General features: G+C 45.3%; 1 protein-coding gene across 4 annotated transcripts in view; it reads right to left on the bottom strand.

The window, feature by feature from the left end:
* DMXL1 (Dmx like 1) overlaps window positions 1-26,577 on the bottom strand; it is a 2,287,446-nt gene that overhangs the window by 929,391 nt on the left and 1,331,478 nt on the right. For all 4 annotated transcript variants that reach the window (XM_078675553.1, XM_078675555.1, XM_078675552.1 and 1 more), the window contains one exon: window positions 20,010-20,137. In XM_078675553.1, coding sequence (XP_078531679.1) covers window positions 20,010-20,137 — 128 coding nt within the window. The remainder of the gene's footprint in view (window positions 1-20,009; window positions 20,138-26,577) is intronic.

Here is a 26,577-nt window from a genome sequence, read left to right as displayed (position 1 = left end):
TCTCTTGGTGAGCAATAAAGATGCCTTCAAATCTTATTATCTTGTCACATTTGCTCGACTTTCAGAGACAGAGGTCAAAAGTCAGTTCATATTCATACATTTACTTTTTATTCTATGACTGAAGTTAGAGGATTTTCAGCTCGCCAGAAAGGGCACGTGGTCCCTAAATATAGCTCGTCTTGAATAAATCTTGCTCGACAATGCAAGTGGGCGAGTGGATTTTTTGAGCCCAGGAGATCCCCGATATCGTATTTTGGCAAACCACCCAGAGTAGTTGAAGTAATCCAAAAGTAATCTAAAAGTATTCCAGTAAAGCCTTGCATTTGAGAGTATATTTCACTTATATGTGCCAAGTCTTGCTTAGTTCTAGAAATAAAACTTAAGTGCACCTTTTTTATACTTACATAATTGGTCTGGATTCTGTCTCTGAGTGTGTGCCTTTAGTCTTGATCGAGTGAAAATAATAAATGCTAAACACACCCTCTGGCTAAGCCTAAGTGCTCACCCACACTACAACAAAGAGGTGTTAGTACTTACCTAATTTACCCTCCGCTATACCTTTGGGGACTCCCTGGACTCTGTGCACACTACACCTTACCTTGGTATAGTATATACAGAGCCAGATTCCTACATGCACCTCCTCATGTCCAAGGTTGCCAGTGACTGCTGGCAAGAAACTGCCCTTTTGTGTTCACCTTCAATGCAAAAAGGGTAAGACTAGGTTTTTCCAATGGCTGAAATACTCTCTCCAAGAGCTGCTGGTTTTTCTCCCACTCATTGCACTCTTCCAACGATCTGGTGAGGGAGTCCGTTCATTCATTGTTTGTTATATGTAGATGTTCTGTGGCTGATGAGATGCCATGCCATGGTCAATTACCCATGCTTATATTCACTGTGCTTCTTTCACCAAAAAAAACTAGGAAGGTATATTCCCTTGTAAAACGCTGTGTTGTCCATGTGAATGAGAACAGATGATTGTCCATTTCTGAACAGGCCTCAGTGTATGGCTCAACTCAATCACATTTATGGGTAGCTTTGTCCCTGCTAGAGTTGATAGACCTTATGCAGAGAGCTCTAAAAGTTGCACCACACCACCCATCTATAGAGTTGTCAATCATCAACACAAAAGTGAATGGCAGTAGGTCAATGCAGAGGGCTACAGAACTGTTGCCATATAGGCCAACCACTGAAGAAGTCACTTACCTTTGGCCGTTATATTTCCGGTAAATACATAATCTTCCTGCAGAGTTCTCACCTTTCAAGGCTCCAACTGGTCTGGAAAGGAAAATTATACTTACCCTGTAATCATCTGTTCATAGAGTATTGAAGTAAATTCACGTGCTCTGCTTACTTCTGCTATCTAGTGCTGGGCTTTCACGTTTGCAGGTTGTTTTTCTTTGAAAAGTCCTACTATAAAAAACCATACAAATGGGCACAACTCTATCATAGATTGTTTTTCACACAGCAGGTAAGAGTGTCTATGAAGTGCAGCATGGTGCACCATGCATATTGTGCAGAGTCAACCAGGTAATAAGAAAAGCGATCTGAAATCAACACAAGCTTCCAGGAAGGAGGGTGGGGAATGTGAATCTACAGCACTAAACATTGCAACTAAATGCTTACTGGGGATGTAACATCTTCAGCTCGTAGCATGTATGGCTGTAGATACAAATGTGCTGCATAGAATCAAAAGTAGTACCCTCCATAAGCGGTGTCTAACAAGTGGATGATGCAGATGTCTGGAACAAAGTCCTAAAGACTGTCTGGCCAATCCAAAGCCTGCTGCAGGGCTATGACTGTCCATGCATTAATGTTTGGTAAACGTGTGTGGTGTGGACCAGGTGTCCCCTTTGCAGATGTCAGATAGTGGGGTGTTACCTAAGAAAGCCAGGCTGCCCCTTTCTTAGGAGAGGGATGTACATTAGGCAAAAGGTAAAAGTTACTTACCTTTGGTAAGACAGTCTAGCTGTAGATTCCTTAACTTATTCTCCCCAGGTGCCAGTCTGGATCCAGACATTTTTCAGCAGTACTTGTTTGTACGGATCCATGATGACGTGGACTCCAGTTATGACGTCAGTGGAGCCAATGTAAGCCTCCTCTGGCATGTGGACATAAGTTTCTACTGAGAAACGTTCTGCATCATAACGCGGAGATACATTAAGGAACTGGTTGCGGAAACAGTGTGCCAAAAAGATAAAAAATCTTTGAAACATTAATAAATAAAAAACATCAAATGGTATGATAATACCAGAAGTGGATTTTAAAGAAAACGCCAAAAGAATCAATGAAGCACAGGGCTACGTGAAACCCTGACCCTGATGAATAACAATCATGTAAAGGAAGAAAACCTTACACTCTATAAACCATCCATCAATGGTAATGAATGGCATGGTAACAGCAAAACTAAACCTATAGAAACAACACCAACCTGTTTGTTCAATCACACCATTACATGGCATAGTAGTAGTGCCAATACAAGCTATGATGAAACCAAACAAAGTCTTCCAAAGAAAGAACAAATAAATCAATACTGCTCACTGGTGTCTGATCCAGTATGAAAGAGAAGACACCCCCAACCCTATGGCAGCACCTAAACAAAAACTATGTGGCCAGGCAAAGCGTTCTGTTGAGTCCCAACCTAAGTTGAGACAGTGACCACTGGTATATAAAACCAGTACTGCATAACCCTTACCTCATAGGTTGTTCGCAGAGTGGGCAGGATGGGCAGGGCGTTAAGGAATCTGCGGCTAGGCAGTGTCTGTACCAGATATTACATTACTGAAAGTAACTTTTACATCTGATAGAGACATCAGGCTACATATTCCTTAACTTCTGAATTAAATACCATAGCTATACACCCCAGGAGGAGGATCTGCCAACTAATTCTTCGAAAATTCTCAAAGAGAGCCAGCTGGTCATAACTAACAACTGACCAAATGTAAGTAGGAATAGCAGAACAAGATTTTGGCTCATGATCAATGTCACTGAACATATAAATAATAAAGAACCCTACAGGCCCAAAAAGATTCAGCCCTTGAGGGAAAAGGGGAAATCCCCTAAAGAACCATCTGTCAGTTATCAGACATTATCCTCTATCCCCCAAGGGGAAAGAGAACTTGTTGATCAAAAGGGCCAAGTGCAAGACAAAAGTCATACAATCCATATTGTTCGGATATCAGGGAAAGAACTGTCCTGATAAAATCTAAAAGAAGGACGCTCAGAACTCATTCCCATTTTACCAAGATGAATGAACACCAAAAGAAAGATGAACAATAATACCTCCATGGTATAAAGAATTTTGTTTGAAAAAAAGACCAGTTGAAGGTTACATAATGCACTGTAAACAAGCTAAAAAGACAACAACCAGTTTTGAATCTCATATAGACATACATGAATTATGCCAGTTGTATTATATTTTGCCACAACGATGCATATATTGACATACAAATATATAAATATATCACAGGAAACTCCTCCAACGAAAGAGAAGAGGCCGCAGTAGGGGAGACCATGGAGGCATCTTTATTCAAAACTGTACATCAACGGAAAATGCATTTTGGCAAAAAATAGCCTTCTTCAGCGCCAGCAATATTCAGGAGGTGAGCACGCCATTGTATAAATAAATAAATATCTATATACATATATATATATATATATATATAGAGAGAGAGAGAGAGAGAGAGAGAGAGATAGATATATAGATATGTGTGTCACCAGAGACTCTGAGCAACCCGATAACTCGCAGAATTTCACTGGCCAATATATGAACATCTGGACCACAAGGAATTACAAAGCTTGCCCCGCATGGCCTAAAGTGCCATGGTCCGACATTCTGAACATGCCATTGAGCCACGAACATGCTCGAAGCATCAAGGCAAGCAAGAAAAGAGATGCAACCACATCTCACCTTAGAACCTCTTTCTGTTCTCTCTTGCAGCCAAGTATACTCTGTATACCTAATCGCTAACTAGAACTGTGTCCAAAAGCGCATTACAATATTATTGAAAAAAGAAACGCACCTATTAGTGCAGTACCAAAATAGATCAAAGAAAAATAGAAACATTAAAAAGAAATCAAACATTAAATGAATCCTTGTCAGCAACAAGCACATCAATGTATCCACTAGGGCTCAGTTAAATGGCAGTAAGGGCTTAGAGGAAGCCTGCTCAGGCTGTAAAACTTCGGTAAGAAATTAGTTTTAACCTGCACACAAGACAGTTGAAGATCCAGAATCTCAGCAACTTCTCATATTCCCACTACTGAAAAGGAAGCACTTCCATTGGTGGCAAAAGAGGAGAAACCAACCCAGTATCCCGGGAAGTATCAAGCCTACTGGCACCCTGTAAATCCATATAAAAACTGTCATTATCAATGTGGGGGAAAATCATCCCCATCATTGCTGTTATCATCTAGTGGAGGAGTTGGAACTGAAAAGAGGGTGGAGCAACTCACAGCAGCTCTGTGGTAGGAGCATTGTTTTGTATGACTGACTGCTTGATAATCGAAGGTATGGGAATAAAGTTGGGAAGCAACCTAGGTCTGGCGAAGGTGAATTTGTCTCCAAGTCTGGCATCGACAAAAAGTCCCCCACAGGCAAAACTGGGACCAGCGCTGATGTCGAAGGAAACAGTGCAAGTCTTTGAGCCAGAATAGTTGTCAGTGTTGGTGTAGAACCCGAGGTGGGTTCAAGAGGTACAGACAATGTTAAGGACAGATCCACTGGCATTACTGGAGGCCCTTGTGCATTCTTGGGTCCCAAAGTGTGGCAAACGGAACCCGAAGAGTGGCAAAAATGCTCCATATGACCTTTCTAAAGAATGAGTCAGTTTTCGGCTACTTATGTTTCTCCTTCGATATGAAGCTTGACTTACTAGATCGCTTCAACTGTTAATAGGACCTGTTGTGGTAACAGACTCAAAAGTGGTAATGAGTCAGGGCACTAGAGGGAGCACTGCAAGATGGCTGTGCATTAGTGCAGCTCGGCTGGCCGGAACAATCATCCATTGACAAAGAGCGCAGACGGCACCCAAAAATATGTCCAATGTATAAAACTGTACATCCGAATGCAGACGCCACCAGCAGAAGTAAGCAGCAGACGATTTTGAAGCCTGAATTGGCAGGAAAATGCACCCAAAATCAGAGCACTCCAAAACCGACGCGCGATCCAAGATAGCGGCACCACCGAACATTGATTTGGCGAGAAACTCGGACGACCACAACGTCCACCCACAGAATGTCAATGAGGGTGAGGTGCGGAGCCCCACTAGTGGTCCACGGGTGGGAAGAGCGGATTGTGCACATCGTTCTCGTCTAGACGATCACAGTGTGCAGCGTGCGGAAACGAGACTGATGAGGGAAAATGGCTGCAGAGCGCAGCGGAAAAATACAATTGGTGCAACTATTCTCCTAGCTACAGCGGCATCAAATGGCAGGTGATGGGCAGTAGAACTGAGGGGGCAAATGAGTGACTGAACACGCTGCCCAACGCTCAGAAGGCACAGCATGAAAAGCGACGTGGCTGAGACCTAGACAAGTGTGGAGAGGGCGGAGCTGCAAAAGTGTCATATCCACACTGTGTAGGATTCCCAAATCAGCATCACACAAGCGAACGGGTACTGGTAGTGGTGCCGAACCCTTGCCACCCCGCTGCCTATGTTGAGTGGAGCTGCTTCTATGAGGAAAACTGTCTAGAAGCAAGGCGGCTACTATGAAATGGAAGTGCTACAAGGCCTGGGCAGACTCATGGAGCACATATAAAGGTAGAAAGCACGCTGCAGTAGCTCAGAAAACGCAAGTGACGTACAATCCATAAGTAACATTGCCACGCGAAAGTGACCCTGAACCACCACTAAATGTGAATAAAATTGGGCGCACATGGTTTGAATACAATGCCACGTACTGTGAGGTTACCGCCCACTTTGCCACAGCAAGACTGTCACTACTGCCCTCAGCAACAACGCACACAGTGCCCAGGGACTCACCAACAAAGTGACCAGCCCAAAGAAAAAACACTGTGACACCCCCTCATAAAAAAATGGGCAAAACAGATAACAACCAGCCCAAAATAACATTTGACGCGCGCCACTCGCCCAGGACAACCTCGGCACACTCTGATACTGAACTGGATGCAGAACGCACCAGAGAATCCAACATGGAGGCAGCGCTGCAAGCCATAGAACAAAGCTTGCATGCCATTGACGTCAAAATAGACACTTGCACGATACGTGTGGACAATATGGCCGCAAAACTAGATAAACAGGGCAAGCGATTAGATGCAGCAGTACTGCGCATATCAGTGGACGAAGATGAATCTGGCGTTACGACTAAACAATGGAAAAGCTACTGGAAAGCATAAAAAACAAGAATGAAGATTTAGAAGCAAGATCTCGCCAGAACAACATAAGAATTTAGCGAATTCCAGAAAACGCAAACACCAGGCACCTAGAAACCTTTGTTGAGGACATGCTGCGTGAAGTCTTCGGAGCGGATAGTTTTCCCCCGCTACTCATTATAGAACGTGCGCTTCGATCGTTGGTGCCAAAACAACTGACAGGAACGCCACCACTTCCGATCATAGCCCGTATATTGAATTATAGGGACAGAAACACGATCCTGTGCCTGTCGCGAGTAAAACAACAGATTACATACCACAAATATAAAGTCTCCTTTTACCCGGACTTCACGTTAACGGTACAAACAGCACACAAGGAATTTGCATTGGTGGAGAAAAAACTCCAAGAAATGGGAGCGGAATATGCAATGCTTTACCCCGCGAGGCTACGCGTTACCTACGAGGGACAATCAAGAATACTACCTACACTAAAAGCTGTTAACGATTTAATTCAACAAATGACATCTAAAAGGAGACCTACGGAGAGCACACCTTCAGCTTCACAGTCGGATGGTGGAAGCGGTTGACTGACTATGAAACTGTGTCACACGGTAAGGCGAAAACCTCCCAAGTGAGATGCTGATATGGACCTATTGCAATCCAGGCCAGAACTTTATAAGATAGAATGAATACCCTGCCCATTGGGCGGACTGCACTAAAAACAATACATGGAGAATGGGGCATTATATATGCCTTTCTTGTTGGAACTATGCAGCAGCATATATTGTAGATACACAAATGTAAGATAGCAAAAAGATTGCTGCAATACATTACCACACACTGTGTAATTGCATAAAGACAAGTAAGCCGATATATTGGAGTTAACAAAAGAAACACACCAGATCATTATCCAGCTGTCACCAAACCCAGTATGTATAGATGGCGAATGTACACAACGACACAGATGCACCTAAGCAAAATCTTGGAAGCCCACATTGCCAATTGTCTCATTTCTTAAGGAGAGCAATCTTACTATCTGGACTCTCAACAAGCAGGGTTTAGACCTGAACATTCAACTGAGTCTATCACCTTGGCAGTCCTGGATGAACTGAGAGGGGGGCTTATCAGGGCACTACTCAGGTCCTGGTGCTCCTGGATTTGTCGGCTGCTTTTGGCACGGTCGACCACCATCTTTTGATCGACCGTGTGGCTGCGCCGGGATCCAGGGTCTGTTGTTGAAGTGGATTACTTCCTTTCTCGACAACTGCTCCCAATCAGTTTGCCTCGCTAATTTTTGTGCAGAACAAAGAAAACTGACCTGCAAGGTCCCACAGAGCTCTTCCCTCTCACCCCTTCTTTTAAATTTGTACATTTTACCTCTGATCCTGGCTTTGCATAAATGAGAGGTTACAGTCTTCAATTATGCAGACGATCTTCAGTTGGTGTTTAATATTGATTCAGCTGCATCATCTGTTGTGAGTTTCCAATCCACAATTAATTTCATTAGTGATTAGATGAATATAAATCAGCTCAAATTAAACCCTGAAAAAACAGAGCTGATCCTCACTGGTGGGTAGGCCAACCCCTGGAATTCCAACTTCTGGTCTCCGTTACTGGGGAGCTCCCCACTCCCAGCTAGTTCTGTTAAAAGACTGGGAATTGTGATGAGTAATGATCTATAAATGAAGGCGCAGATCTGCTCAGTGGTCTCCGGATGTTTTTTTCATCTGCGACGAATACGAAAAATCTGTAAATTCTTGTCCACCGAGGCCCTGACTCAAGACGTCCTTGCCATGGTAATCTTGTGTATTGACTACGCAAATTCTCTGTATGTCGGTATACCAGCATACCAATTGTATCGGCTGCAAATGGTCCAGAATCAAGCGGCTAGGCTAATCTTTGGTCAGCCGAAACACCAACATGTGAGACCACTGCTGAAAAGCCTCCATTGGCTTCCTGTGTCCCATCGCTGTCTATTTAAGCTAGGCTGCACCTTCCATAAAGCTCTTTCAGGAAGTGGTCCTGCTTTTATCGCCTCAAAGCTACAGCGGTATATTCCCTCACGTGACCTATGCTCTTCTAATAAGAACCTGAGGTCCCCCATTCTCTTCAAACAGAAGAAACATGGGGGCCTTAGATTTACGACCTTGGCTCCTCAATTCTGGAACCTTCTTTACCCTGAATTACGTATGGCATGCCCGTACACCCAAATCAGGAAATCACTTCAAACCTGGCTATTCTCCCAGGCATATAACTGAACTTACTATTTTGCGACTGCAACCGTCCTCTCTTTTAGCGCCAAGAAACCGCCTGGTGTACGTGCGCTCAATAAATCACTTTTAACATAACAAGAATAATATAGGAATATATGGAATATGGTAGCCGTATACAATATAGACATTCAGACGGCATCTGCACTGAGGGTGTAAACGCGTGCACCTGGCAGCCCCCTGTGGGTGATCCCCATAAAAGTTGTGATGTTAGTTCAATCGTTTCTAATGGAATGTCTTTGGCATAATTGGGATGCTGAAGTTGGTGGGGGGGGGGGTTGGGTTTGATTTGTTTTCTCAGGAACAAGAGATGTATGTACAATGCTAATCGCAAAAATGAGAGACACTGTATGTTAGAGCAATAGATATCACCACTTTGGACACAGTATGGCTGTATATAGGCACATATTAAAAATACATGCCCACTGATCCTTGCTCCGGAAGAGACAAGAAAAAAAAAGAACATCGTTGATTCGTATAATAACGTGGAATATCTGAGGGCTTAACAACCCACGGAAAATTAGACAGATCTTTGCATACCTGGATAGACATCATGTAGAAATAGCCCTGTTCAAGAGACCCACCTGGCAAAAGATGCGAAATGCACACTGGGGAGCAAATGGGCAGACACCGTACTGACCTCATCCTACTCATCCTATTCCAGGGGTGTTGCTATACTTATTAAAAAAGGAACACAATTTATAGAAGACCAAACAATCTCAAAATAACAAGGCAGATTTCTCATAGTAATGGGATACCTGTGTGGCACCAGGGTTAGGCTGGTAAACACCTATGGCCCTAACGAACAAGTTACTTACCTTCGGTAACGCTTTTTCTGGTAGATACTATATCTGCCTGTGGATTCCTCACCTTGTGAATATCCCCTTGCGTCAGCAACATTCGGAAATTCTTTTTGCAGCTTCGCGCCGACGTGGATCCGGACGTCACAGAGGCACGGCACCGCTCACGACTCCGCTGACGTCACCGACGCCTATAATAGGCCCACGCCGGCGTGATGACATCAGTTCCGCCCTTTTTTCCGTGCCTTCGAGGCACACGGACGGACCGATGACAGTAGACATATACACAGTATACGCAGTATAGAAATCAAGGTAACACACACAGTGTGAAGCAAATGCAATAAAACATTTGAAATAAACAACCCCTTGACAATAAAATAATACATTATATAAACTCCGGTATAGAAGAGTGGACAACGGGGAGGCGGGTGGGTCAGTGAGGAATCCACAGGCAGATATAGTATCTACCAGAAAAAGCGTTACCAAAGGTAAGTAACTTGTTCTTCTGATAGATACATCTGCCGTGTGGATTCCTCACCTTGTGAATAGAGTCCCACAGCAGTCCCCACTCCCGGAGGAGGGTGTCCACTCTTCTAGACCAGGAAATCCTGAAGGACAGAGCTTGCATAATGACCGTTCCTCCTCACTTCGGAATCCAAGCAGTAATGCTTCGCGAAAGTGTGGAGGGAAGACCAAGTTGCCGCTCTACAAATATCCTCAACAGGCTCACCTCTAGCCAACGCTGAGGTTGATGACTTAGCTCTCGTAGAATGAGCCCTTATACCCTCTGGAGGTTCCTTAACGGCCAAAGAGTAGCAGATCTTAATGCAGAGGACGATCCATCTCGACAAAGTCCTCTTATGGACCGCTCTTCCTTTCTTGCAGCCAGCAAAGCTAATAAAGAGCTGGTCATCCAAACGACAGTCTTTAGTCCTGTCCAAGTAAAAAGACACCGCCCTCTTGGGGTCAAGACGGTGTAATCTCTCCTCCTCCTTGGAAGGGTGTGGGGGAGGATAAAAGGTAGGAAGGGTAATGGATTGACCAAGGTGGAAAGAAGTCACCACCTTTGGCAGAAAAGCAGCCCTGGTCCTAAGAACCATTCGATCAGCATGAATGGACAAGAAAGGGGGCTTGTGACTAAGAGCTTGAAGCTCACTTACCCTCCTTGCCGAGGTTATTGCAACGAGGAAAACCGTTTTGAAAGTCAGAAGCCTCATAGGACATTTGTGAAGAGGCTCAAAAGGAGCACCCATTAAAAATGTCAAAACAAGATTTAAATCCCACTGAGGCACAATAAAAGGGGTAGGAGGGAACTTATTCGTGAGGCCCTTCAAAAACCTTAAAACTATAGGAGATTTAAAAAGAGAAGGCTGGTCAGGCAAACAGATAAAAGCCGACAGCGCAGAAAGATAACCCTTCACCGTGGCCACAGCAAGCCCTTGCTGTGCCAGAGAAAGGGCAAACTGGAGAACATCAGATAAATGGGCCCTCAAAGGGTCTATAGACTTCTCCCTGCACCAAGTAACAAATTTAGACCACCTATAAGAATAGATGGACTTAGTGGAGTCACGCCTGGCTGACAAAATTACATCCACCACATCGTGAGGGAGAGAAAAAGAAATCAGGTTGCCCCGTTCAATCTCCAGGCATGAAGGTGTAAGGTCTCGAGGTGGGGGTGTAGAACCTGCCCCTCCATCTGAGAGAGGAGATCTGCCCTGTGAGGGAGACGGAGCGGCGGGTGAGAGGAGAGGTGGAGAAGGTCTGAATACCACACCCTTCTTGGCCAATCCGGGGCGATCAATATGACTTGGGCCCGGTCTTGGCGAATTTTCCTCAGAACCCGAGGAATCAATGGTATGGGAGGAAACGCGTAAAGGAGTTGCGAGCTCCAACTCAACTGAAACGCGTCCCCCAAGGCTCCTTGCATCGGATACTGGAGACTGCAGAATGACAGGCAGTGAATCTTCTCGCGAGTGGCGAACAGGTCCACCCGAGTAGTCCCCCACATCCAAAAGATGTTGTGAACTACCCCCGGATGGAGACTCCACTCGTGATCGGCAGAGAACTGCCGACTGAGACTGTCTGCACGAACGTTCTGAACTCCGGCCAGATGATTTGCCATCAGACAAATCCGATGGTCCTGAACCCAGGACCAGAGACGCAGAGCCTCTCTGCAGAGACACTGCGACCCTACTCCTCCCTGCTTGTTGATGTACCACATCGCGGTCGTGTTGTCCGTCAGAACCTGAACAGACTGACCGCGAAGGGAAGGGAGGAAGGCCTTGAGCGCCAGACGTATCGCCCGCAATTCTAAAAGGTTGATGTGAAGCAACCTTTCCTCTGGAGACCAAAGACCCTTGACCTCCAGGTCCCCCAGATGAGCACCCCACCCGAGAGTGGACGCATTCGATATCACTTTGGCAACCGATGGAGGAATCTGAAAAGGCTTCCCTTGAGACAGATTGCCTTCCACGCTCCACCAAGACAGATCCGCTGAAGTTTCTCTGGAGATCTTCACTGACTCCCTGAGATCTCCGTTGTGCTGATACCACTGCCTGCGGAGGCACCACTGGAGCGCCCTCATATGCCAGCGTGCATGGTTGACCAACAGAATGCATGAAGCCATCAGACCGAGCAGGCGAAGGACCTTCAGGACTGGAACGACCGCTCCATTGTAAAACAAAGGAATCATCTCCTGTATGTCGCGAATCCTTTGAGGAGGAGGGAATGCACGACACACAGTAGTGTCCAGTACCGCACCTATGAACAGGTTGCGCTGTGAGGGCACCAGGTGAGACTTGGGTACATTTATCGAAAAACCCAACCTGTGCAACAACTGAGTTGTCTCTTGCAGATGATGGAGCACCTTCTCCGGCGACTCCGCTTTGATCAGCCAGTCGTCTAGATACGGAAACACATGTATCCCCGTTCTCCTGAGATGAGCTGCCACCACTGCCATCACCTTGGTGAAGACTCGAGGCGCAGTAGTAAGACCAAACGGAAGGACCACAAACTGGTAGTGTTGTGACCCAACCGTAAAACGGAGATACTTTCTGTGCGACTTCAAGATGGGAATATGAAAATACGCATCCTGCAAGTCGATCGACACCATCCAGTCTTCTTCTAGCAGCGCTTGAAGAACCTGCGCAAGAGTGAGCATCTTGAACTTTTCCTGTTTCAGGTAAAGGTTCAAAATCCTGAGGTCCAGGATTGGCCGAAGCCTGCCATCTTTCTTGGGGATCAGGAAATACCGGGAGTAGCACCCCTGACCCCTTTCCTGCTCTGGAACCACCTCTATCGCACCTTTTCGGAACAAAGCCAGGACTTCTTCCTGCAGGAGAAGCAGGTGGTCCTCCGAACAATAACCCTTGCAAGGAGGGTAATTGGGAGGGAATTCCTGGAAAGGAAGTGCATACCCATTCTCTACAAGATTGAGAACCCAAAGATCCGATGTTATTAATTCCCAATCTTGTAGAAAATGTGTAAGCCGACCCCCCACTGGGCCCACATGATCCGGAATGGCGGATCTAGGGCTGCTTTGCTGCGTTGGCCGGGGGTTGGGAAGGGGAGGAGGAAGAGGAGGAGGAAGCTTGACACCCTCTAGGGCGGGATCTTTGCCTGCCCCTGTACGACTTGTACAGCGTATTCTGCTGCTGTTGTGAGTGCTGCTGAGATGGTCTGTAAGAACGAAAGGAAGATCTTCCAAACCCCCTGAAGCGTCTTCCAGTAGTACCTCTGGACTGGAGACCCAAAGATTTTGCAGTGGCCCTACTGTCCTTAAAACGTTCCAAGGCAGCATCAGCCTTCTTGCCAAACAATCCTGAGCCATCAAAAGGCAAGTCCATCAAAACAGACTGAACGTCTGCAGAGAACTCCGATGATTTAAGCCAGGCAGCCCTCCTAGTGGCCACGGAAGAGCCCATGACCCTCGCCACCGAATCAGCAGTGTCCAGACCACTCTGAATCACCTGTCTCGCAGCTGCTTGAGTGTCCGATATCACCTCCTGAAAATCCTTTCTGTCATCCTCAGGGATTTTCGGAATCAACTGTTTGACAGAATCCATCAAGGCATGGGTATACCTTCCCATCAGACACGTTGCGTTGGTTGACTTTAACGCCATACTGGCTGAGGAGAAAACCTTCTTGGCAGTTTGATCCTGCTCTCTGGATTCTTTATCCCCAGGAACCTGTGGAAAAGCACCAGCAGATCTCTTTGAGCAGGCAGCTTGCACAACCAAACTCTCAGGTAGGGGATGTGTTGATAAAAATTCAGGGTCCCCAGGTGCAACTCTATCTCCTCGCCACTGTTCTAGAAACGGCCGGAGCAGATAAAGGTTTCTTCCAAACCTCATAGATGGGCTCAGATAAGGCATCATTGAAGGGTAACATAGGTTCAATAACAGACGAGGGTGAATGAAGAACCTCAGTTAAAATATTTGGTTTATAATCAGCAGTGGGCAGAGTAATATTCAATAAACTCGCTGCTTTTTTTATAACGGTGTGATAAGGCACCACATCCTTCGATGGTACATTTGACACCGAAGCCAAGTCCCACTCAGGAGACAGTTCAAGTCCACTGGCCTCACCCAAGTCCTCAAAAGGATTCTCAGAATCCTGTACTCCCCTTCTTCAGTATCTGAATATTGACATCTTTCCTCTTCCAGAAGTCTCTGGGCCTCTCTCCGAGATCTTTCCTTCACAACAGAAGCCAATGGATTCGGAATCGACTCCGACGGGGTCGGTGCCGGCGTCGAACCCGAAGTCGGATGAGGTCTTTTTATACGAGGTCAAGCAGAATCCTGCCTCGGAGTCGTAGGTATCGGCGTCGATGGGACCGGCGTCGATGGAGTCGGCGTCGTGCGTTTCGGCGTCGACGACACCGGTGGTGTCGGAAAATGCCAATGCGGTGGTATAGCCGGCATAAAAGGCATGAAGGGCGCTGGGGCATAAGCCTAGGGAACACCCAAGTTAAAAGCCATAGGACCTGTGGGACCAGACGGGAACATTGCCCTGGAATAGACACCAAACATGGCGTTCAGGAACTGAGAAGGATCCTGACCTGGAGTTGGAAAATCAGGATATGGACCTCTGGGTTGTTCCTGAAGAGGTGGAGTCGATACGACGTCGACCTCTTCATCGAGTCCAGGAACCGGGGTCGACGAACCCGCAGGCACCGGAACTTCGACTTCACCAGCCCCCTGCTCCTCACCTTCATCCTCCTGAACAGAAGGATTGGATGGAACCGGAGAATGGACCTGCTTCTGAGATTCGGGTGAATTCGGATGTGAAGCCTCACCAACAGAGTTATGATCTTCCGACTCTGAAACTTCCACTTCCTTACTCAGAAGCTTGACTTGGGACTTCGGTCTTGAACTAGAGTCCTTTTCAGAGTGATGACGTGACTCATGGCTCCTCTTCTTGTGCTTCTTCCTCGAAGACTTCGAAGCGTGAGCTGAAGACGACTCCGAGCGTGACCTCGAACGAGACCTTGTCCTCGACTTCGACCGTCGAGATCAAGACTTCGAAGACTTTTTAACTTTCTTATTTTTAAGTTTTGCCACGAGGAGTTTCGTCTCTCTCTCTCTCTTAAAGCCTTCGGAGTCATCTTCTTGCAGCAAGGACAATCCTCGACGTCATGGTCGGAACTTAAGCACCAGACACAGCATTCATGAGGATCGGTGATAGACATAGTCTTGCCACATTCGCCGCAAGCTTTAAATCCAGCTTTCTTCGACGACATTTCGAAGAATATCAAGATAGACACAACAATAGGATAATAGAAACAAAGTTACTGTAAAGCTACAGTACTATCCCAGAAAACCGTTAGCGTCGACGACGCGGAAAAAAGGGAACTGATGTCATCACGCCGGCGTGGGCCTATTATAGGCGTCGGTGACGTCAGCGGAGTCGCGAGCGGTGCCGTGCCACTGTGACGTCCGGATCCACGTCGGCGCGAAGTTACAAAAAGAATTTCCGAATGTTGCGGACGCAAAGGGATTTTCACAAGGTGAGGAATCCACACGGCAGATGTATCTATCAGAAATATATGATCCCGCATTCGTCAACATAATCTGGGTCAAGCTGAGGCACCTGCCGCCTATGGAAATTATTTGGGGTGGAGATCTAAATCTCTCCATCAACGACGTGCAGGATAGATCAGCCGCAACGAAAGTATCCCACAAACAGGCAGTTAAAGTAGTGCAGGACGGCATGAAAGAGTTTATAATGGTGGATATTTGGCACTTGCAAAATCCGCACACACTGGAGGGCACACATGCATCCACGTTCCACAACAGTTTGGCACGCATAGGCTACTGGTTGGCAGCAGCAATGGCCAGCACATGGGCGTGTACAATACTGCACCTCCCGAAAACACTATCCGATCACAAACCGGTACTACTAGCACTAGACCTACCCAACTACACACCTCCACCCTTCATCTGGCGTTTCAATGCAAAGGCCCTGATGGACCCACTCTACAACTCCACGATACAAACTGCGGTAGAAGAATACTTTCAACTAAATAAAAAATCTGTGTAGGATGCCAGTGGAATTATGGGAGGCCTTTAAGGCTACAATAAGGGGCGTATGTATGAGTACGATTGCTGGAATTTTGCCCGAAATTCGCACTTAACTGAAAAAATGCAAAGATAAACTCCGATGGCTAGAAACAGAATTCAAACGCACACACAACGCAGCCACACTAGGTGAAATAAAGGACGCACTATCTGAATACCAAGAATTAGCTTAAAGCGAGGTAAAATATCTATCACAACGTCAGATAGCCTGAGCATATGGGGGGAGAGGCAGGTCGGGGCACATGCTGTTGCAAAAGATTTGCAGCGCGTGCAAGACACACATTGTAACCCATATCAGACACACACAGGTAGTTCACCACTATGGCACGGCAAATATACTAAGGTCCTTCATGACAACATTTGAGGACCTATATGCAACGTGCCATGCGGCCGCAGCTCCAGAAATATTAGAATATTTAGAAGACATAGCCACAGATTGGCTGTCTGACAATCAATGAGAATTCTTAACTGTGCCGATCACAGTTGAAGAAGTATCGGAAGCTATCAAAACGCTCCCTAATGGAAAATCCCCGGGTCCAGATGGGTTCACTGGGGATTTTTATAAAGAATACATAGAGCTGCTATGCCCTTACCTGGTGGAAATGTACGGAGTAGAGTATGATAAACAAATACTGTCGCCCACTCTCAGAGAAGCATTAATAATAGCCCTCCTGAAACAAAACAAGGACCCAGTTGATTGTGGATCCTACCGGCCCCTATCATTAATAAACACAGATGTTAAAATCTTAGCAAAAACCATAGCCACAAGACTCCAGCCATTGATGCAGAATATAATACTGCCTGACCAATCGGGCTTCATACCCAATAGATCAACAGCACTACAACATCCGAACCCTGTTTGCTCTCTCCCAACAACATAACCCAGAGATGGAGGCAGCGGCAGTGTTATTAGACGCAGCCAAAGCGTTCAACTCTGTGGAGTGGGTCTACCTGTTTATGGTATTGCAAAAAATGGGACTCCTGCCAAGTTTATCGATATGGATTAAGATCCTATACACCAAGCCGGTGGCACATAGTAAACCAACATGTATCAGATTTAATTCCAGTACAGCACGGAACGGGACAGGGGGTGCCCACTCTCACCCTTATTATTTGCCATAGCGCTAGAACCATTGGCGTGCAAAATACGCCAAAGACATGCGACTATGGCCCTACGCTTCTTTCAACGTCCCATCAGTATATCACTGTATGCGGACGATATGCTGCTGTATGTATGAGATACACGTGAGAACCTCTCCCCACTATTGTGGGAATATATCAAATTCTGCAGACAGTTGGGACTCCAAATAAACTAGACCAAATCATGATACCCTCATTAACACAAATCACTAAACCGCACCCCGTAGAATACCCACTAGAAAGGCACAGAGGCCATGTAAAATATTTGGACATCTGGTACCACAGAGATCCGGAGACAGTGATCAGAAAAAACTACGGTAGAGTCATAACTGCACTTGACGAACGAATAGACTGCTGGATCGGATTGCCGCTGTCCTTGGCAGATAGAATAGCTATTGTTAAAATGATCATTCTCCCAAAACATCTATTTATTTAACAACATTCCAATATCACCACCAACGCCAGTCTTTAATAGGATAACCACAAATATAACCAGACTCATATGGGCTGAGACGCAGGCATGCATTGAATTGTGCACATTGACACTGCCATACCAGAATGGGGGGTTTACGGTTTCCTGCTCTACTATCTCTGTGCCCAGGTGCAGTACGCGCATTATTGGTTTCATCCAATACGCTATATGTCACATATTGCTGTGGAGGATGGGGATGCACACCCGATTCCACTGCGCTACATATTGCTGCACCAGCGCAAACATGTTAATAGACAGGAAATCAATACAATTAAAACTACAAATTTAGCATGGCAACGCATGGGAACACTGGTGCACAGAATGCCACTGTATGCATCGGCACTCCTCTGCAGCATTACCCCGCGTTATCGGTGACACACACCGGAGATGGCATGTTGATGCTGCAGCAAGTGGGAATAGACACAATCTGTATGTGGATGGTAAGTTCATAGAGCACCCAGACCATAACTATATAAGTAACCAAACCCTATTATTTAAATTTGCTTTTCACAGACTGAGAGGAGCAATACAACTTCTTTACCCTACGTTCCTGACTGAGCAGCCATCCCGGACAGCGATGGAAATGATTATCACAAACCCAAGCAATGCCCATATAGTGTCCAAGCTGTAAAAACTCATGCAGAGGGATATAGCGGGAGATGCTACTAAAGCGAGAGAGAGATGGAATGCTCACCTAGAAATACCCATAAGCGAGCAAGACTGGCAAAGTTGCTGCGCCTTGACAGCAATGCTTACCCCAAATGGAAACCCTATTACATACAACAAATATATTACACTCCACTCAAACTGCAGAAATACGGTCTCTGAGACACGGCCTGCTGCCAGCGATGTGGGGAGGAGAATGCTGACTTCATGCATTTGGCATGGAAGTGTGCTAAGATCAGCAAATATTGGGAGGAATTAACGGACACACCGAGCCACGTGTTGAAAACCAAAATAGAATGCTCGATAACAGTTTGTCTATTGGGCATAGTAAAACAGGTACGCTCCAGTAAGCACAAACTGTGTGTCATAGCACTATTACTAGCGAAGAGACGAGTCTCTATCCACTGGGACAGTAAGCACTCCCCTAGCAGAAAACAATGGCTAATAGACATGGCATACTGCAGAGACACTTTGCAAACATATGAAGAAGAGTTCCCAACAATGTCCAGGCCTAAAGAATACTGGACACCCTTAACAAATGAATTAAGATTGAATTCAGATTTGTTCACCAATTCCACGATGTAAATAAATCTGCTCCGAATGAATAACAAAGATAAACGTATTATACTGCACTGTGTACAACGAGCATGTATGTTAAATGCACCGACATGTAGTGTACAACATTCACCTGAGCTGTTGGTGTAACGTATTGTTTGTTTTTTGAAGATTAAAAAAAAAACTTTTTTTATAAAGAGTAGTAATGAGTCTGCCCCTCGAGTCTGAGTGGGAGTGGGACTTGCAATGCTCTTTATGATGCTCAGCGATGTACAGCTTCACTTCACTGTTCCAGATCGCCTTTGAGTTCATAAGGGCAAATTCTTCACAAGACTTGGAGTTGTGCCCGGAACCAAAACACTAAAGGCACACCTTGTGCAGGTCAGTCTTCTACATCTATTTCTGACAGTTTCTGCATGGTTTGAACCCTGTAGTTTTAGTAGGGGACATTTTTCCATTGCACACTGCATTTACATTTTTCGAAGAAGAAATTTGAAATTATAACAAAAAAAGGAGATCAAACCTCATGATCAGCGTTCAAAGGGGCAGAAAGGGAAAATTGATGCCAACATACAGCAGTGGTTCTTATTTGCAGCTCTGGCCATCACTTCTGGGGCAGAATGAAGCCATCAAGCGACACGTTGAAGCACTGCCTGTGGAAGCTTCTGGACTGGCACCTTGGGCTATTGTAATGGTGAGGAATCTGCAGTCAGAAGTATCCTTCAGTATAAAAATGGCACCCCTAAAAATGTCTCCTCTGAGGCAGCGTGGAGAGCTAATAATATGCAACGTCCCATTCTGGTTAAATTTAAAAGGAAATAAATGCTTGGAGAGCCCAGAGAATGGAGTGGACATTCTTTTTTAGTAGTAGACCTTTCCATTTCTGAGAATGCTTACTCTCAATGTGAACATTGACAAGGACTGAACCTGCAAATTCAAGTGAATGAAGGAGGAAATGCTTTAGTGAAATTGATGACAGTGTGCCTTTTTTTGCACATGCATATTTTCCAGCAGATACCTGAATGAGCAGGAACAGAACAATGAAAATAAATCACTTCATACAAAGCAGTTGATAAAGATAATTGTATAGACCACAAAATGATCGGGTAAATGTATACTTTCATTTACTGTCTAACAACAAGGTACATTGTATAAGTATTATCATATAATGTAACAAAAAGAAACCCTTAATCCTACCAGGCCACTGAGCAGGTAATGTGTTTGGAGTCACAGCTTCATCTAAGCTTGTTGTTCTTTGAGGGTGTCGTTGGGTGAGCAGCACACTCTGATATACCATCCCTGTGAATTGGTTTGCTTGAAATGAGCTAAGGGAAAAATAAGGTTGATGGCAGGGTTAAGCTAAGTCTAAAAGGAGACAAATCAAGGTGTATTAGAAAACATATAGTTACCATTTTCTTTAAACAATATGGACATGGTGGTAAAGCCCGAGTGTAAGATGTATGCTTTAGTGTATTGCCATTTAAGAAGTGCCTCACCCTGGTTTGTGAACCATCCGTAGCTCAGTAAATTATCATATTCGCAACACCGATTCAAATGACAGGAGACCTTTGAACAGACTACCCACTGAATAAACAAACGGGCAGCTTTTATTATTCAAATTAAAACGCAAGATATGTTCTTTCTAAAAAGGATGGTGGGTACTTAAGAAATATAATTTTCAAAAACACACTGAATATGATTAGAGTTGAAACACCATAGCAACCTCGGAGATGCAGAGGCTTGCCTATACCTTGAATAAAAGACACCCCATATATTAACGCGATGATAGCAAAACACTTCAGTTTTAGACATTTCTGTGCAGGAATGTGTAGTATCCTATCTGCCATTTTCACCACCTGCTCAGCCGGTGTGAATGTGCTGTGTGCTGCATGGAATGTTGGAGTGATGATGAGTATTGGAAGGTTGGGTGCCTGTGAGGTGAATTCTAACAGTTGAGAATAGGCTGAGCAGGAGGCAGGCTGCTTCTGGTGGGGCTGCTTTACAGAACTTAACAACCAGATTCACTACAACTCATCTACATGTAACCTACTTCAATAAAATATATTAAACTACATCCTTCCTGCGTGGACCTCCTTACCACACAATGATTACAATTTCAGTTTAGAAAACTGAACTTTGATTGACGAGAGATATGTAGTGAACAAAAGAGTAATGAACCACAAAATGAAAGATGGGAGTTCATGGCCACGCAAGAGTGCCATAACAGAAATATGCTCTAGACTGAAATAGTTGGAATATGGAATTAAAAGCTACTTCTGTCAATAGTTCAGTTTGAACAGCTGAGAAGTTCTTCTTAACACTCATTAAAAATATTTAGTACCTTTAGATAACAAGCATTTACAATGCAACGGTCTCGCCTTTGCAAAAGTTAGATCTATTGGCATTGTAAACAACAACATTTTTATTTATGTGTTGGTTTTGAAAACAGATAAATGGCATTGTCATTTACAATGCCAATAGCTTAATCTCTTGCAAATGCGAGACCTATTGCATTTGCACACACACACAACCCCACACACACACACACACAACCCCACACACACACACAACCCCACACACACACAACCCCACACACACAGAGCCACACACACACAGAGCCACACACACACACAGAGAAAAACACACACACAGAAAAAACACACTACGTCAGAGTCAACAGCGCTACTCAGCAGATATGAAGCTCGAATTATATCTACTACAAAGTTCCACACTAAATCACACGTAGGGCAGTTAAAGTTCAACACAGTTTACAGGGGATATTAATCACAACTTCAAAACTAACACAGACGTTGAATTGGGCACACTAGTCGAAAACGCGAAGCAGCCAGAATCTTTAACATATAAGGGAGCGACTGCTAACCAACTTTTCAATATCTGCGCTAACTTCACTTATCTGCAACTATTCAGGTTTGTAACCAAAAGCACAAACAATCAACAGGAGAGTAAGGGTATGACTATTCACTCTCTTACCCCTACTAAATTATTTTTAAACAACAGGAGAGTGAAAAGACAAAGAGCAACCTCAAACAAATATGTAAGGGTTAAGTAGAAGGGAAAGAAAGGTGGAAACACAACACAAATAGAGAGATGTTTAAGAACCCTCACTCACCAACCTAGTGGTGACATGCTTCAACCCAGTGATGAAGCATGTCACCACTAGGTTGGTGAGTGAGGGTTCTTAAACATCTCTCTATTTGTGTTGTGTTTCCACCTTTCTTTCCCTTCTACTTAACCCTTACATATTTGTTTGAGGTTGCTCTTTGTCTTTTCACTCTCCAATTGTAACCAAAAGCCACAAAGAGCTCGAAAGACTACTCGTTTCCGTTTTCATTTCCAGTTCACTACTTTTAAAAGTACCAAAGGCCAGTCACTTCATCAAAAAAATCACCATCCAACCACAATTAGATAAAAATAATTTCTCGGGTTTTGCTATAAACACCGTGGAAAGCAAATAAACTCTCTAGCATAAGCAGTGTTGCTTTCCAGGTCATGGAAACTGTGTGGGGGCGGGGGGGGGGAGGGGCAGGGGGGTGGGGGCAGGGGGGGGGGAGGGGCAGGGGGGCGGGGGGAGAAATCAGCTGACACATGACAACTTGGACTCGATACTGACAAGACCTTCAACAAGAATTTGCAAATGGCAACAAGCTAAATGCGTAATTTTACCTTCAATGACGTTCTAATTGCAAGATAGTAAAAAGAGCTGAGTGATAAGTAGAAAGTTAGGAATGGTAGCTGGCCTAGTAAGTGTCTGTTCGGAGACAGAACTTGGGAACATTAGGTAGGAACACCGATCACTCGAGTCACCAAGGGAATACCCACGAGTGTGATAGCTCAGTGAATTCATATACATGGTACTGGCACGTACTTCAACAAGCAGGCGACTGGAACAAATCTGGGACGCAGATTTCCATTACTGTGCATTGATACAATCAACCTGTACCACCGTAAAGAAAACTCACACTGAACAAATGGACAGCATGATTTAGCTGGCAGTAACTGGCAAGACTACACCTGCAACTTATTAAATCGAAGATAAACATTTGCCCTGTTAATAGGACATGTGTAAGCACCTTACAACATCCACTTACCTGTCGCGAGCCAACCAGTTAGATGTAAAACACCAAATTTCCAGCTTCAACAGGTGCACAGGGCCTGCTGATGCTTCTTTTCTTGTAATTAAGGGGGAGGGGGTGTCGGTGTCAGCTCAGTTCCTAGGGGCAAACCTACCTACCTGTAAGCTCTATAATCACTACTTGTAGGACATTTACAAAATGTTCGCTCCCCTCTCCGATTGCCTACCGTCCTCATGCGCCCTTTATGCCCCAACTATTCTGCCCCCACCCTCACCGAATACTCACTATTCAGGATTCATGCTGGACATGTCACGCTGTCCCCCCCTCCGCGTCTGCACAGTTCTCCGCCGTCGTAAACTAGGGCGGGGCCGCTTGACACTCGCTTCCTCTACCCCCCCAAAAGAAAACAAGTTTAAGCTATTGGCATTGTAAATGACAATGCCTTTTATTTATGTTTTAAAAACAAACAAAAAAAGGCATTTTCATTTACAATGCCAATAGCTTAAACTTGCGTAAATGCGAGACCTACTGCACTGCAAATGCTTGTTTCAATAACCCTTTCATGCAAATAGCAGCCAACATTCAATCTGCGCAGACAGTTCTACTTGTGGTGCCCATAATAACCACAAGGATAGAATGATAGGCCTGCCTGTATTAGAACGTCTGGGACCCTCATGCCGGCTCGTGCTGTGCGTAAAGAAACCTTCCAGAGCGTGCCTTGAGGTGGGCGGCAAGACAAAGGGTTAATACACAGCACTGCTTTTGCTTCCCCGCTGAGGAGAATAAACAGGCCTTCGGTCGTACTGTGCAATCCCCCACCTGAAGCTACAATATGCAGGCTAATGTCTGAACAGATGTGGGGCTGCCAGCTGAGGGGGTACAGCGTGAAGGGGTTCTGCTCTCAGTCAGCAGACCGCAGTCCCATCTTCCAGATAAACTTCAGCCATGAGCAGAATCAAACCAGGGACTCGCAGACTCCTGCTATAGAGCTGCGCCAATGAGCGGAAGGCGCTGCTCCCCAGCAGCCTGCAGCACATGTGCTCACTTTTTGCTGCTTGTTTCTCGCCTCCCGGTCGACCTGTCTTAAGTTGAGGGAATGAATGCCACCTGACCCCAACCATTCAGGCTGCTTATAAATATTACCGTTACTCACAAGCGTTCCACGTTTCAGAGTTTTTGAGAGAAGCACTAGGGCAGGGACTGACAGATATTTACATGAAGCGAAGTTGTGAAATGTCACCAACACGTACCAAAAGGGCTTCACTCTGCACCCTTAAAAAAGAAATGTGAACCGCCCAAGTAAATAACTAAACTTCACGGACTGGCCCATGTGCACAAAAATCCATTATTCACACATATTTTCAATTTTTTCGAAATTGGTTACTACATACCTGACGGAGAATACCTGTGGGTGCATTTCTAGATAGCAGTCAGTCCTTTCATTGCATTGTATGATCGACTGAATAGTTTCTCATATTTTAAGACTTATTGTGAGTGAGTGCCAGCCCACGCCTTATAATGAGGACTCCTTTCCAGTGTAATGCGGTTTTTTTTACATCGAAGTACATAATGGCATCAAAAGACATATCTGCGTGCATTTTACCACGCGTATTTACTGCGACTTTATTTTAATAATAGTTATCACAATTCGTCATGTAAACACGGGCGTGTTAATGAGAACACAAAGGAGTTATTCTAGCGTACACATACGAATGAAAGAGAGCTATGCAAGCGTGCCAAAACTATTCCCCAGTCAACACAGTCAACCCAGTCACATTAAATAGGATCTGCAAACAGCAAAATTCACCCCTGCACTGGGTCATGGCAACGGATCCAGCATCGCCTATTGGATGTTGAGTGGTGCTGCGATTTAGACGAAGGTTTCTCCTAGAACAAAATATTTAAAATATGCGATGTGCACGTGCAAACTGAAATGATTTTGTGTATAGGTCTGGGTGAGCAGCACTGCGCCTGTTTTTCATTTAAAGGATGCATGTCCAACTCCCTGGACTGTTTTATGAAGTTCTTTCCTCTATTTTGTAACATATTGGAGAGAAACCTTTTGTACCGTTTGGAGATCTTACAAACCCTGACACAGGAGCAGGAGGAGGGGGAGGCGGGAGCAGAGCGCGAGCCGAGACATCTTCACCGCGTGAGGCAGGGAGAGAAGTGAGGAGGCTCGGCGCGAGCAGGGGTCGTGACGTCAGGGGAGGAGGGGTGGGGAGAGGGACCGAGGGGAGGGCAATAGAGGGAAGGCACATTGATAAACTAAAATGAATTATCTGAGCGGAGAATCGGGCCGCTGTCACTGCTGCTGCAGCGCCCAGAAGCAAAAAGATGCGCAATCTTGGGTGTACTATGGTACACTGAAGCATTCCATGCTCTCCCCGGACCAATCACGGCTCCCTAGTGCACCCAGGCTCAGCTGAGAATGATGCACTCGTCCCACAACCCGGCGAGCAGCAGAAATACACGAGAGGTCTGGATCCGGGTGCTGGAGAGAAGCACTTCCGGGTCGCCATGGGCAGCGCGGCGGCCCCTTCAGGTCACTGCAGGCGGTGCGTCACAGCGCTTCACAATAGGAACAAAGATGATCCATGAGACGAGTGAGCAGTTACAAAAGCAGACTTTAAGTTACATTAGGCAAAAGTGACAATTGTGAGCAAAGAAAATACAAGAGGTAGCAAAGGGTACATTACAGGAGGAATGGACTGGGACCTCGGTGAGAGGGGGGTGTAACGCCCATCACTATAAAAGGGGCGGGGCTTAAAAAAGAGACAAAAACGCCCACGATTCGCGTCAAGGCGGGGCATGAACTGAGTGACGCCCCTCTCCTCCAATGGCTGGCCAGCATTTACGAGGCCAGCCAATGGAGAAGAGGGGCGTGTTCAAGCCCCTATACTAGACAACATAAAATCTCGGACTCCGCCCACTTCGTGGGACGCTAGTCCGAGACCTAAAAAGTTAGTAATACAATGCAAATGGTAAGAGTGAAATAATGTGGTGGTTTGAGCAATCCCATTTCCGTGATAGATGAACTATAACAATAATAAAAAGGACAAAAGCTGTTCTCCAAGGATAAACTGTGTTCACAGTAATTGGTAAGAAAAAGAAAATGCAATGGGAAGTTAGCATAAAGAAAATATTTGTCTCTGGAAAGGTGATATAAAGAATCTCTGAGTCAGAACTGGGGATACTTTAACCACAGTGAAACATGATGCTAAGGCATATGGCCAGTGTAAACAACACAGACAGTATGATGTCAGTATTAAGGCAGTGAAGTGTTTAGCATGGCTAAGTAAGAGTGGAGAGGGCCATAGGCATTTGTATGGTGTGAAAGATGGGAACAGACTACTAATGACAGGTGATGGTGAAATAGCCAACTGTCTACATCATTTTTCTCTGCACACTAGCTAGGACTAGGTGAGCAGGAGATGAGATGTACCTAATGGACAAGTTATTTACCTTATCTGGTAGAGACATTATTTAGCTGCAGAATCCGTCCCTTTGAATTTCCCAGGCTTCAGACTGGATTCGGAAGATTTTTCGTTGAGCATTACCCTTGCGCGCCGGTAGGTGGCATTGGTCAGTCGGCAGCGTCCCCACGTTTGTGACATCCAAATTACCTATAAAGGCACCACATAGGCACGCTGATGTCACTTACTTTATCA

Source organism: Lissotriton helveticus, chromosome 2_1, assembly GCF_964261635.1.
Source record: "Lissotriton helveticus chromosome 2_1, aLisHel1.1, whole genome shotgun sequence".
NCBI classification, from domain to species: Eukaryota; Metazoa; Chordata; class Amphibia; order Caudata; family Salamandridae; genus Lissotriton; species Lissotriton helveticus.
The sequence above is the reverse complement of the archived record's forward strand: the minus strand, read 5'-3'. Positions and strand labels throughout refer to the sequence as shown.